Source organism: Hippoglossus stenolepis, chromosome 17 (genome assembly GCF_022539355.2).
Source record: "Hippoglossus stenolepis isolate QCI-W04-F060 chromosome 17, HSTE1.2, whole genome shotgun sequence".
Taxonomy (NCBI): domain Eukaryota; kingdom Metazoa; phylum Chordata; class Actinopteri; order Pleuronectiformes; family Pleuronectidae; genus Hippoglossus; species Hippoglossus stenolepis.
Window position 1 is genome coordinate 5,430,779 of NC_061499.1, and position 14,881 is coordinate 5,445,659.

The following is a 14,881-nucleotide window of genomic DNA, read 5'->3' on the forward strand; positions in this document are numbered from 1 at the left end:
TTGTTCTTACAAACGGCAGCTGTCTCTCACTTCGCCTCCCCTATTCACACCCTCACACCCTCGGAGCCTTATCCACCCGCAAAGTACCACATGGGACCAACCCCACCTCCCTCGCTGTCCTCCTCACCGTCGCCCCCCCCTCCTGCTCTGAGTGAGTGGACTGTGTGGAATAAATGAGCTCATTCACAGAGCGGCTCCATCCCTTTGCCGCCCAGCCCAACGTAAACAAGCGTAAAGGTATAGGCCACATCTAAGTGCACTTGGAGCAGAGCCACCACATAACGGCTGATGTCGGGGGGGATAAACTCTATCTGAAAAGTCATATTGTATCATCGGAATATAGTTTGCTTTGAGGAATCATTTGAGAAAACAACTTCCAACTGCCACTGGCTTAAGTTTACATTTGGTTTTCGTTATGAATAAAGGGGAGAATCAGTTCAGCGATGCAGACGCACTTTTTAAATGAAGCCACAGCAAAACAAGACACAGAGGACGTAATCAAAAAGGAACTTATCTTTTACGTTTATGAAAAGTTTAACTTTAACGTACAATATTGAACTTCAGCCGCTCTGGGTCTCATTCGTCACTTTAACTGTGACCACACATTTAAACTGTAGCACACAGCGACAAGGTTATCAACGGAAAATCAGGTTTCAGACACACAATACTTTTGTTTGCGTGATGTAAACACTTTTTAAACAGCTTTCCGTAGGTCGGCCCTCGACTCTGCACTTCAGTTTGTTCTGCTTCTGTTTGTCAAGGTATGAATCAGACAAGCAAATTAAACCCTACAAAACCGTCTTTGTTTACTCACCTATTACGGAACAATGGCACCGTTCATAGTTCAGCTGAATTTATTCTCACGCTGCTACAGAGCCATATGGTTCGAGAACTCCTTTTCCTCTTTGTCTCAATATTCAGGCTTTTCTGTTTGTAAAATCCATTTCCTGTCTTTCAATGCTCTCGGTTCCTGTCTATAAATGGACGAGCAGAGACTTTATAATGAGGAGTTCATGTCAGCACTTCGGCTTCAGACACTTTCACTGCAAAGTGTAAGTGTTATAGCGTGGTATCGAACAATTTTGAAATTTGAACAGAATTTTATCACAGTTGGGCCATAACTGAATATAGTGTATTTAATATAGTGTTTTATATCAAATCTGATGGGTTATTTAAAGACGTTTTAAACCTTTTACATCAATCCTCTTGAAAACCCAAGTATCAATTCTCTCTCCATCCTCCCTACTTCAGATATTTGCCTTTTACATACGATGAACGCAGCAGAATATTGTCTGGGTCAGGAAAGGTCACCACAGGAAACGTTGAGGCGAGGGGTGGAGCCTGGGTAGAACATGCAGGAGGCAGGACGTGACATTATATGATTTATTTCAAGTACATGTATCTATTTTTGTCGGTTTCCAAGTTAATGCCTGAACACTAATAAGCCAGTGCGGGAATATGAAAAAGACTCTGAGGATGAGACATATTCATCAAGCTGCTGCTGCTGCTGCTGCTGCTGCAATGTATATTTGGCAAATAAAGCTTTTTCAATATTAAGTTAACAATGGTGCTCGCACGCCCACACAGCCTATATATATTGTGTATTTTCTTTGTATGAATTGTTTTCAAACCGTGGCAAAGGTCATGCGCTGAAATTTAATTAGTTTTAATAAAAGATCATCACTCTCAACACTGCCGCAATTGCATTTCTCGCCCCCCCCATCTTTTATCCGCTCTGTACACCATCTTAACAGCAAGGTCCAAAATAGAATTGCATTCAAAGTGGAAATGGAAATCTTATTGCTTAATCCTTGCATCAACGGCAACAGTAATAGAAATGAATGGACAGTCTGATTAAAACCGCCACACACAAAATGTCTGATTAGTCTTTGAGGTATTTAGTCGTTCTACGTGGAGACCTTTGCTTTGGCTCATTACACACTGTTGTTGCAGTTGTAATTAATGTCTTAGTAGTGAATGCCAAAAAAAAGAAAAATGGAAATAGTCATTTGTTCACTTGTATTTTACCTCTACCGAGAAGATTATGAACAATAATATGTTTTTAACCCATTGGGGTTTGGTGGTTGTTGTCAGCAGGATCACACAAAAACTACCAAATGGATTTCGACGAAACTTGGTGGAGTAATGGAACATGGGAGAAGAAAGAAATCATAACATTCTGGGGTGGATCCAGGACATTTTGATCCCTTTTGTTGGGAGACGGGACATATTTATTTTTTGACATTTTCACATATTTCCTTGGGAATAATGAAATGAAATGAAAAAAAATCACATATCTGGGGGAGTAATACCTGGATATGTGCAGATTGGTGCAGCTTCATTGAATTTAATAGGACCGTTGGGCCTTGACGGAGGTATGCACATGACCGACTGCCAATCCATTCCACAACTTTGTTCAATACTCCAATGTCTCGATCACGCCAGGAGAATTATTGAATAATAAAAGAGCTCAAGGTCAGTCACTGAAAAAAGAAACACTGTTAAACTGTACTTTTATCATCACCAACGCGAGAACAAGAAAGCCGCCGCAAACCTTGACCTGAATCTAAATTTCCAGAGACGCGCGTCTGTATCGAGAATCTTTGATCTCGAGAGCAACTGCCAAACATCATAAAGTCGTTCTGTCAAAAACTGCGCAGCCATGAAAGAGAGACAGAAATAACCAGTGGGACACACACACGCCAACATGACATCTCAAAGAGCAATAAAACAGCATGTAAACTTCAAAAAAAGACGGCGAATGGAACAACACCATATCCTAATAACAAAATAGCACTTGACTCTCTGTTTCCCATAAACCGCTGTACAGTGCCACCATGACTCGCACCTCATGTCTCATGTTAACATCACCTCATTCCAAGCATCCCCTCTGGCTGTGTGACCCCCGTCTTACCTCTCGTACTCCAAGTTGTCGTGATCACAGCGGGAGTCCTTGTGCTTCTCCCAATCCTTCCCGTGGCGGCACGTCGTCAACGACACAATGTCCTTCCCATTGTGGATGTGGTGGAGTGCATTTCGGGTGTCGGAGCCGATGCCCGTCAGGTAACGCTTCCCTTTGAACATCAGCAGGTACTTCCTTCGCGGCGGGATGGTGTTCCTCACCAGCCACCCCCGCTCTCCCCCCTTCTGCGGGTGGTCCTTGGAGAACAGCGGGATGGAAATGTCAAAGCCTGGCCTGAAGTGTTCTGTGTTGAGGCTGGCTTTGGCTAACATGGCCTGGCCGATGTTAAAGCCCAGGTCCTCTGTGTAGTTGGGCCACGTGCCTGAGTACAGGTTGAAGATCAGGTGGTTCCTCCCGTCATTCCACAACGGGAAACCACGAATACGCTCGTCCAGGTTGGGCACAAACTGTCCTGATAGCTGGTCCCGATCCAAGGTGTCTATCCCGAGCACGAACAGACAGGCCTCGCGGGGGTCAGACGTGTAGTACCGCGACTCTCCTATTGACGTCAGGATCTTCCTGTAGCTTTCTGACACATGATCATTTTTCTCTGATGGATATATATACACCCTGAATCCTTCTCTGCCTCTGCGACGACACCGAGAGAAGTCGAAACAGGTTTCCATGCGGCAGCGGCTGTCCTTGTAAACGGCGGACCATGCCTGCCGCCGCTGTCGGGGCGACTCCGCCGTCCCAGGGTCCGTCTGGAGCTCGTCCAGGTGGGCATAGCGGGGCAGGAAGGCCCGGTCGGTCCAGTTGGGCCAGGGGCGCACCACCTCACCCCGCTGGCGTGTCAGCAGCCGCAGCAGACGCAGCTGGACGCCTCCACCCCAGTAAAAGAGGACCAGCCAGCAGCACGCACACAAGCCCAGCAGGACATACTTCTTACGCGCCTGCATGGGGGCCTGTCACAGTCTCTTTATTCCGCTCTGTCTCTTCCTCTGTTTTTTTTTTCCCTATCCTCTGCCCCTCAGCTCGGCAGCCTCACAGGGGCGGGGGACTGACTTGTGACTTCTAACAAGGAGCTTCTACGAGAGGACAATGTGTTAACAAGGACATCACTTCCTCATAGTGTGGCCCAGGCCACTCTGCCATTTAGAATGACGCGATCTGACTTACTGACTCCCCTCTCTCAGTCTCTTTCTGCCTTCCCCATTTGCTCTCCACTGCACTCTCAGATGTGTGTATTAGCCTGTCTCTGCTGTGTTGTGAGCTGCCGCTGCTGCTGCCGCTGCTTCTGCTGTGTGCATTTCTTCCACGTCCCAGCCGGGTTGAGCGAGATGAAGGGTGATTTCTCCGCTCTCTCAGGCCAAGCTCGCTGCCTCATGGTGCCTGGCGCGACGGCTGTCTGCAGGGCCCCTCCTGGAGAGAAGTAAACAAACAGGAATACAGATCAGTACACAGAGAGCGTTGCAGCTCCGCAGCCAACACGGAGACGTACTCTGGGATTGGTCTCCGGAGACACCATAACTAACACTTCTGATAGCTCATTGGGTATGTTTTCATTTGGATGGCTTTTCATTTTGGAAAGACATATGTCTTCTGCAAACTCAATCACATTTAATACACAAAAACACACAATGTAATCAAAAAGCAATAAAGCGGCACAGCTGGCGAATATTTCACAGGCAGTGATCGAGGATTTTAAACTGTCAAAATCCATCTTCAGGTTGAGCTCATAAAGAGAAAAATTGAAAAAGCACAATTCACTGAGCTCTTTTCTTCATGGAGGCCACATATCTCAGTCCCACTCTGGCTTCTGCCTTCCCTGAAAGAGGGATATTTACTGGCCATGTGTGCCGTGATGTGCACTGACTCCTGGAACAGTCTTTTTTAACGATGGCATGTCAAACCTGGAGCGGCGGCCTGGACTAGATATTATCATCCTCTTCAAGCTCCAGTTGGACTGAGCCAGATACAGTTGAGGCGCAGTGGAGGAGAAAATGAGAGAGAGCGTTTAGCATCTGAAATGGAGATTCGGAAACGCGGAGGGGAAAACAGAACCGCATTATGGCACCGAAACGTCCGTTCACCTTGGAGAGACGCGGAGAGAAGGCCTTCGCTGTTACGCTCGCAAAATTGCAACGGTTTTTCAGCCTTCTTGCCAAACATGAGCCCCATAAAACCCCTATATGTACAGTATACTTGTGTGTGTGTGTGTTTGGGGAGAACAACTCACAGTGAAGGGCAGTGTTCCTCCTGCCAGCTGCCACACAAAGGCAGCTTTCAGGTCTCACCTGGCCGCTCTCGCTCGCTCTACCTCTCATTCACATTCCTCACTTCTGCCTCCTCTCCAGCCAAGCAGAAGTGATGCCTGCCTCCTCCGTTTGCAATAAAACAAACATCACACCGGTGACGTGGGTAAACAACTCATCCTCTGGCTTCCTAAACTCGAAAGCTTAGAGGAAATAGAGATGTGTGCGTAAAATGACCTGTTTTTTACTCATCGTTGTGTGTGTGTGTGCTTCAAAATTAGCTTGATTTACCTCTGATGCCGACATTGACGTCTGCTCTTGATCTATATATATGTTATTTTGGTGAACAGGTGCGATCTCTTGTGAGAAGTGTGGAACTGACGGAAAATCCCAATCACCAATCACCACATATTGCTGCAGAGGGCGCTGTTGCTCAGTAAAAGTGACATAGTGTTGCTTTAAGTTGTTCTATTTACCTGGTTTTCAATTAGATCAGTGAGGATTCTACAATATTCACAAGTCTCAGATAAATCCTACAACTATAACTATAATAACTTACGATCCATCGATAAACTAGGCTATCGATTTCTAACGCCTCATCGCGACACGGATAAAACTAGCAGGCCACACTGAACAGATGATGAGGCTACAACACTGTACATCTTAGGAGCAATGTGAATTAAAATGTTATACTTGACACCACGGCGGGAAGAATTGTGGCTAAAGTCGATGAAGTTAGCCAAACTAAGCTAATCTTATCAGTTAAGTGAGGCAGCAGAGGCCCCACAATGCGTGGCAGGATGAATAAACTGTCGCAGTAGCACCTACAGGCGGTTTGGAGTCATTATTTGAATTAATTGTTCCTGCACACGTGAAGCCTTTAGCGTTTTCACAAGAAAGTGGAGATGTTAGCAGACGGTTTTTGACACTTCCCTTGTTTCTACTACTCTGGGTACAACCACGGACGCTGCGAGCCATCCACGCTGGAGAGAAACAGACATTTGGGATCCCATTACATATTCCTCATCAATAATGCATCTGCTCTTTTAGTTAAGGCATTGATTTCCTTCTCTTGTCTTTTTTTTTTGCTTTTGCTTTATATCCCCTGCCACCGATGCATACAATTAGACTTCAATCTTCCTCAGGATACACTGCGGTGGAAGCTGTGTATGAGCGCTGTCCTTTTGTGATTTGTGGTTGTGGGGATAATTGATAGTGATGGCAGGAAGGTGTAATAGAAAAGTGATGGAGGGTATCATTATGATGAGGGTAATGCTGATGGGCATGAAGTATTCATATCATTGCCTTATCAAATCTGAAGCCGAGCAATTTCACATAAGGACGCCGTCGCTTTTGTCCTTCTCCCTTCAGGTGTCTATTAAGCATATTTACATTGATTTAAAAGCACCGAGGTCCCTCTATTACCGTTGGATCAACAACAGGAGATTCAATTTGTGTTCCTTAAACTGCCACTTCACAATAGAAACGCTATCATATCATAAAAGAACCTTCCCTCGACACTCCTCCTTCCATTTAACTTATCAAATATTAGCAGCGCAAAGCTCATATTTGAGTTGATTTCAAAAGTACCTCTGAGGCAGTGAGATATTGTGTGTTTAGAGGAGCATGGAGGAAAATGTGTGAACTGAAAAATAATCATTGAAGATAATATTACAGGATATCAGGGCATGAAACTACCCATTTATAAATAACTAATCTGAAACAGTTCTCTCATCTGCCTGAAATCTCCAGATGTGAAACCTCTGCTCAACACGGTTATGTTAATTTCTACCATTTGCTTTGTGTGAAGGACAGACTGCACATTGGCACAGGAGGGCCATTAACAAGGAGCAACAATGATGAATGTAGGGCTGTGAAACTCGAGGACATGCCTCAACACGACAACATGCTTGGAGCGGCAAATCAGTGAGAAGACACACAAGTATTTCGAAAACACACACACACACACACACACACACACACACACACACACACACACACACACACACATGTAAGTGGCTTTAAGTGGCGAGAGAGGTCCCTCTGTCATGGATCAATGATGGATCATTATGGTTGGGTGACTAGCGGTGGAAAAAGGCACAAGGCTCATTGAATAAAGGGGCCTGTAGGTGCAGGGACAGAGTTCAAGGAGAGGTGAGGACGGGAGCCAGAGCTCCACGATTCCACCTTATGTCATTTGTTTCCCAGCTTTACCTTCTCCCCTCAGTCCCTATACTCGTCCCACCTCTCGTCACTCCCTCCTCTTGTTTCTCCGTTAGTTTTCCTACTCTATGCAAAGATGACTGCAGGGTTCAACTTAAAAACAATAGTACTTTTGTGCTGTTTTTCCTTTTTCAATTATTCCTGCTTCATCCTCAAAAGGGAGGTGGGATAAAGAGAGGGGCACAAAACACTTAATCACAGACATGAGGAATACACTCTGCAAGGCCAACAATTCTTTGATCACTCGCTCGCCTTGAGTGCAAGGAAAACATCGAGGAAGGTTCACGCAGAGTGTGCTGAACAAGCCATGAAATTGTGTCAACAGCGCCAGGAGAAAATATCACTATATTTGCATGGAATTGCTTTTTAAAATATCAGCTAATACAAAGTGGCAGGTCGATCTTGCACCAGCAGAGCAGGACAATCCAGCTCTTCTACATAATGTTCCGTATCCTTACACCAAAGAAAGTTCCTCTATAGCTGTTTTCTTATCTTACCTCTTTAATGTAATTCAGTGTTAAAGGTGCACATCTACAATTCGTAAAGACTATTCCCTGCAAAACAAGACAATGGTCAAATTAGACTTTTTTCCATCAATGGTTCATTTTTTGTTTTTGCACGGGAGTTGTCTTTTGCCAAATCAACAAGCCCAAAGTTCGGTAAAGGAGCTAAAGCCAAGTGTTTCAGACAGAGGCTGATTAGAGGAGCTGCAGCAACGGACAGTTTGAGGAAAGTGATGTTATTTCTGAACATTGGAGCCTGTAACATAAAATCATGAACCATGAACACCTCTCCTTCCCCTCCCCTCTATCTCTCTCTCTTCTTTCCTCTCTTTCCCACCCATCTCCCCATTTTCCTCTGCTCACCCCCACCGGTCGAGGTTGACTCTGCTTCTGGACGTTTCTTAAGTTAATCAGGGAGTTTTTTTCTCTCCACAGTCGCCAAAGTGCTGCTCATTGTGGGAACTGTTGGGTTTCTCTATAATTTTCAAGGTCTTCACCTTCTATGTAAAGTGCCTTGAGATAATGTATATTAAGATTTGGCGCTATACAAATCAAATCAAATTGAATATGAGCAGAATGTGTCTCCTTTAAAGGGCCAGACCACTTTATTGACTGTAATCTGATTCTGAAGCTGGACATCTGGAAGGTCAGTACTTAAGAGAAAATGAAGCAGAGGGGAATAAGAGGTGAGGCTGAAGGACATTCAGAGGGGCATGGAAGGAGAGAACACCAAGAGGGAGAGGGAGTTAATGAGCGATATTTCACGGGTGACAGCCGGACCAATCCCTCTATACTTCCTGTCCTGACGGCCTTCAGGGCTTCCCCCCTCCACTCTCTCTACCTGCTGCTGCCGTTTTTCACAGAGCTGCATTATTAAGTCATTCAGAGAAACGGAATTGAAAATTGTCATTGCGTCCGGGCTCCCTTCATTTGCGTTTACACAGACACTTATTCTTCTGCACCGGGCTGTTATTTGGGCTCTGACAGAAAAATGAGAAGTGACGTGCTCTGAAATGGATGTCACTGATGATGGCCTTCTGCAAGAAAATACAGCTCTTGTCACTTTGTGTTTTTCTTCCCCCAAATGGGACATTTTTACAGTACAAAGGGATTTCTGTCTTTCGGGGAGAGATAGACTTTGCCCTTATTTGTTCAATTTGCTGTTTTCTGGCCACAGCACCGGCACTAAGCACAACTGACAGTGGAAACACTCAAAAAATGAAATCCACCACCATTACAGCCATTCTCCAGGTAGCACAGACATTACCGGTGTAAGAGAAGCAGCATTATTAAGTCTGAAATGATTTGGATAGTGACACAGAGAAGGTTGTAAATTGACACCGGATGGGCCAAATGCCTTGTTAAATGAAATTTCCATTCCTTCCTAAATGATGGTTAGCTTGTAAAGGCAGCCCAGCTGAATGGAGGAGGCCGACCGTGCCCTGACACAAATCCTGGATGATTGCACTGTAAAATGTCTGTGTGTCAACAGGCCTCTCAGTGGCTTTTTGTGGCTGTATATGTGCAGGAGTTTGTGTGCAGTCGTCTGTCTGAACTATACTTAAACACACATCTGGCATGTGTGTTTTTGCTGGCCTAAAGCTGGCGACATATTAGTTCAGCAAAATGAAGTGTTTTGGAGAAAACACAAATCTTGTGGTTCCGGAGAAAGGCTCGGTCGGGCTAAAATTAAATCCCGGACTCTGTCATTACGGGTTTGAAAGATATGACCAGGGACCAGAAGATAGCCGCGCTGCGTCGTCTGTGTTGTCGCAGCGATCCCGTCGCTTGAGACGTCTGAAAATGAATCTTCTGTAAATGCGACCGAATGGAGGACAGTTATTTTATGTGGGAATAATTTTTGTTTAAACGCTCAGAATGTCAGTCCTGGATGATTTGGCAGCATCCGTGGTTACTGTGGTAACGCTGAGCGCAGTCAGAAATGAAAGGGGGAGCTGGTGTATCTGTTACAGGAGCAGCCGAACAGACTCATGTTGTTTTAGCAAAGCAGTCAGTCAATAGCTTTTTTTCATCATACCACGTACGACTGTGATCTGACTTCATGCTGCGTGTGCGGCGAGTAGATTTCCAGACAAAGTAAAAGGAGCAGAGGAGCCGTCTGTCGCCTGTAACTCAGTGGCACGTCTTCATCTACCAACTCTGTGTGGCTGCTGCTTCTTGTTCCGTTACTTCTCTGTGAATCGTAAAGCTGCAGCCAGAAACAGGGAGGAAAGTGACCATTGTTTTGCAGAGGCATTTTTGATAACCACTCCCAGTTGGCACCAACCGCGGTGATAAAACACACTGTGGTTTGTGGTTTCTTCACAATAAAAGCCACTCCGTGTTTTGCCAGTTTACTATAATCAGGAAAGGGTGGGTTTTAACGTCATTCAGCGTTGATATCCACACTGGAAGCCTCAAAACACTCTCTGTTGACCCCAGAGGCAAATTTATCTTCAGACGATGGCCAGTTAACCTGAATGTCTTTGGGCTGTGGGAAGCAGCCAAAGTGCCCGTATAGAAAACCCACGCAGACAAAACTCCACACAAGTGGATCCCAACCGCTCGTGAAGTTCGAACCCCCGTGAGTCGACGGCGCTAACCACTGCACCACCTATCCGCCTGCAAAATGTTTTGTGTAACAATTGAACAATTGTTTCTATATTGCACTTGGTACAGCTGTAGAAAGGTGTTAAGAGGATGTGGTTAAAAATGATGCCCTGCGACCTTCTGATCTAAGGGTCACGTGGAGTTTATGAGGTAGAAATGGAGATGTTGCTCAACCAAAGGTTTCTCACAGCATGTCAGCAACTCTCTGGAGGATATGCTGATCCATCAACCTATAGCTCTCCTGTATATGCTCCCTACCTGCTTTACTCAAGGCTCTTACTTCCCTGGGTTCCTGCCACTGTCATATAACTTGGTGCAGCTGCAAGAGCCTTTCTGCAGAAACCTTTTTCTTCTTTGTTGAATAAAGCTCTCATATAGAAAATCAGAAGCATTGAATCTATGTTTCCACTGAAACACTTTGAATGTATTTAATAATGTAAAAAGCTGTAGATATAATATAGGGCTCTGAATATTTAAATGTATCTGAATCACAAGCAAAAAGCAAAGATTAAGAATAAATAAATCTAAATTCTTATCGCAGGAGGTTGTGAAACTCTGTGATTATATGTTTTCTTGCTGTCGTGACCGGAGCTGACACGCCGGCTCGGAATGTGTCCACGTGTGCTTTTATTGGCGAGAATGGAGGACGCCTGCATAACAGCGTCGCTGCGTTTCCATCACTTTTCTGGAGTATCTGCAAATGGAGCAGAAGTCAGGTTGAGTGTGTGAGGTCTGTTTGTTTGTGGCGAGCCAAAGAAAAAATCCTGCAGCCGTCTCCTCTGACAAACCTGCATTAAAGGCTTATGTGATCCAGGCTCCTTTTTCTGTCCTCATCTACTAGTTGCCCTTGGAAATTAAATTTGCTCTCCCACTCCCACTCCTCTTCTTATATGCATATATAAGAGGAGGCATGTGCACAATTTGGTGTGTGCTGAACAAATGGCTTTTTTGCTGTATAAAGAAATCCCTCTCGCTGTCTCCATGCAGCTACTAGAGTGTTTTTCCATTAGCTCGACCACCTCGAAACCATAACGGCCATAAACTTAATCAAGCGCCGGTTCTTTTTACGAGACCATTTTCATAATATGGATAACAGCACACGCCACCTGAATAACACCATGCTTGCTCCGCGTGGGCTGAGGGACTCTGACACGGTTAATAAGATGTTTACCTCGAAGCTGAACGCCCTGCAACGCAACCAGCCTCCCAACCGCGCTCGCATTCCAAACCCTAGAATAATTACAAGCTGGGTTGATTAATTATGTCTCAACAATATGCTGCACTCCAACGCCACAAGGGCTAATTAACAGTGTGAACAAGATGGGTAGGAACAATTATTTGGAGGTTCAGGCTCGCGCTCTGGATCTGCCAACGCTGTTTACAGTACCGGGGACGAGAAAATGTGCAGATCAGGCTGCATCGCCCCAGACAGAGAGAAAGATCATAGCAAGCACTGGCACACAGCTCGGAGCATGTATGGTGGAACACCTACTGGGGACTGTGATATATGGCGAGTAAGCTGCTCTGCGTTCAGGCTGCCCGGGCGTGCACCTGACAACACACAGCAGAAACGGCACGTTGAGAAATCCATCCGCCTTAACTGACTGCTGCCGCTCGCGTTGCATCCATCCTCCTCTACCTGCTACCCATCTTATCTCTGCAGCTCCGGCCCGGAGGCAGGCCTATCGCAGAGCTCAGATCAGATCGGGCCGGTAAACAATTTGACCTTGACAACAGAGAGGAAGACATTCGATCTGACCCTGGGATAAGGGAGGAGGCGCACATTCCTGACAAGCTTCAATTAGCGTGGTGGCCCTGACATCGCAGATTAAAAATGGAAGAGATTACCAAGCCTGTGATGGAAAATGAGCTTTTTAATATCATTTCCATTCTTCCTTTAATTTCATCCTTTTAAGAATAATACAAAACTATTACATCCTAACTATATATTGTCATTTTCAATTCCATTCCTTTCATCTCCAATGTGATTAGGAACATTTTTTTTTTACTCAAAAAGAACAAATAAAAAATGGATGATAATACATGAAGTCTCTGCACAGTGACCTTCAGGGTTAATAGCTTTTTAAAGGTTGCACACTGGCATCGTCGACGCCTCTCATGAATTCCCCTGATTATGGAAATGACCACACAACCTCAGGTATATGAACATTGTCTGTCTCGGCCAACGCTTCTGCGAGACAAGATTGGTGCTTCTCTTAATCACCAGGGAGGGAATTACAGAGCCATCGTGAATCCAAAATTACATTATCGTCATTACAATAAACTCATTTCATAAATCAGATGAAAAATCCACGTCAGGACCCCGCTCTCCTCCAGAGAGTCTTTTTTCCACCGCGTCCCCGATAATGACGGCACGTTTTGTTATGAGATCACCAGAGTTGACGTCTTTCCTCATCAAAAACTAACAAGAGACTCGTAATTAAGAGCTGCAGTGAACCCTGGCCGCCTTGTTTGTTTCTTTGGGATTCATTAATACGTGGAGCACTTAGGATGTGAGAGCAGGTAATTTCCTGCTCTTTTCCTGAGCTAGTATCTAATGTATCTTGAATGCATGAGAGGCGTCCAAGGTAAGCAGGAGGCAGAACAAAGTGTTTTCTTTTGGGTAACATTTGGACTGCATCAAGAAGACACAGGACCCTGCCGTGCATGTGCTTGTTTCACACAGGAAGTGTTATGCAGATATTTCAAAGTAGCTTTCAAGTAAAATGGAAATTCCCCACAGTTCCAATGAAATAGACCAGACTTCATTCACACTGAAAGGAAGTCAGGTTTCACTGTCTGATGTATGCACAGTGTACTGTTCCCCCAAAGGCCTGGGGGGTGAATATGTGTCTATAAAACATGGATTTCAGTACTTTAAGATTAAATTAATCCAATTAAATCTTGATTTTCCTTTTTTTTATAACAGTGAGACAGGTGAACTACAGTGGCAGCAGTGTTTAATATTCCTGGACGGTGGCACAGTATAATGTGCAGCCCACAGACCATCTGTCCAGTGGGAGAAGTGGATCATGTGCCAAACCATGTCACTGTGTTGTGAAGAGTTTCCAAACAGCTCTACTCCTGAACACAGGGGCGACAACGGGGAAGCATCCTCACCCACAGTTGACTCCTCCAGTCTTTGAACGCCACACACATGCCTCCTGCTCCCTGCACCTATCCGGTCTGTACCTGTCACAGACTCACGCACGGATCCGTTGCAGGTGACAGCAGAGCAGGTTCATCCAGTATATTTTTTAATTCTCCCAACCTCCTGGAGCAGGATCCCCACAGACCTGAGCTCAGTCCCACCGATGACAGCAGCTCTACAGCGGATAAAAACAACCAACTTCCCCCCCTCTATCCTCCACGCAGCTTTACGAGCCTCACATTGCGCACAGTGTGGTTGAGTTACTACAAATACGCACCGTCCGGACGCGTCCACTGGAAATAACGTGACGGTGTCCTGTCCTCCAAACCCCCACCCCACCCCACACACAGATATCTCACTCACATCCAGCATGCCTCTCTCTCTCTCTCCCGGTCTGAGCACCATCATCCCTCCACCAGCCTCCACAATTCACGACAACAGGCTGCCCAACAAATAAAGGCTGGTGGTTGTCATGATAATCCAGGTGCTGCATATTAAAGTGCCCCAGGTTTCACTTGGGATTACTGTGACCTCATCCTACATATATATGCACAGGCTCCACTTTGACTGGAAGGAAGGGGTCGTGCAGTTTTTTTGTGACGGTGACGTTCAGCCACAAACATCCCACCTGTGATTCACAGCTCAGGTTCTACGCGGTGAGAGTGACAGAGGTGACAACACACCGGGGCGCCGGGGAGAGTTCCGGCTGCGTAAAAGGTGGAACAAAACGCACTTTGGAGACACACTCGCAACATGTGTGGATCCAAAAATGTGGACGCACGGTGACATGTTGGGGTGGAAAATGAGGGTTGCGATGGAGAGCAATGCTTTAAAGAGGCGATGAGATCCACATGAAGCCAAACAGCAAACTCCCAATGCATGCAACACAATCTAGGTTATGATTTACGCAGAGACGGCAGCTTCTCCATTATTCCCCCGTGATGAGCGCAGCCCCTAAACATAGACAGCAGAAATCACCCAGCACGATCCCCGCTGCGCCGCGACTCCTCTCCCCCGCTGAGAGCTCGACCTTACCGGGGTGGCGGACCGCGCTCCTCCCCTCGCTCCCTCGCTGCCTGGTGCGGTTTTTCCTCTTCACACCACGGCCGGGCATTTGCAGGATCAATTCCGTGTGCGAGCGCCGCTCTCCTCGTCGTCGCTGCCGTATGAATGATGAATGTGCGCGTTAAAATTGTCCATTTTCTCCCCCACCAACACCACCTCACATCCACAACAG

The 14,881-nt window shown here is 45.8% G+C and overlaps 1 protein-coding gene across 1 annotated transcript in view; it reads right to left on the bottom strand.

Annotated features, from left to right (window-relative positions):
• LOC118124559 (exostosin-1c) overlaps nucleotides 1–14,881 on the bottom strand; it is a 77,149-nt gene extending 62,268 nt beyond the window's left edge. The window contains exons 1-2 of the mRNA XM_035182531.2: nucleotides 14,680–14,881; nucleotides 2,915–4,324 (exon numbers count right to left, since the gene is read on the bottom strand). Coding sequence (XP_035038422.1) covers nucleotides 2,915–3,861 — 947 coding nt within the window. The 5' untranslated portion in view covers nucleotides 3,862–4,324; nucleotides 14,680–14,881. The remainder of the gene's footprint in view (nucleotides 1–2,914; nucleotides 4,325–14,679) is intronic.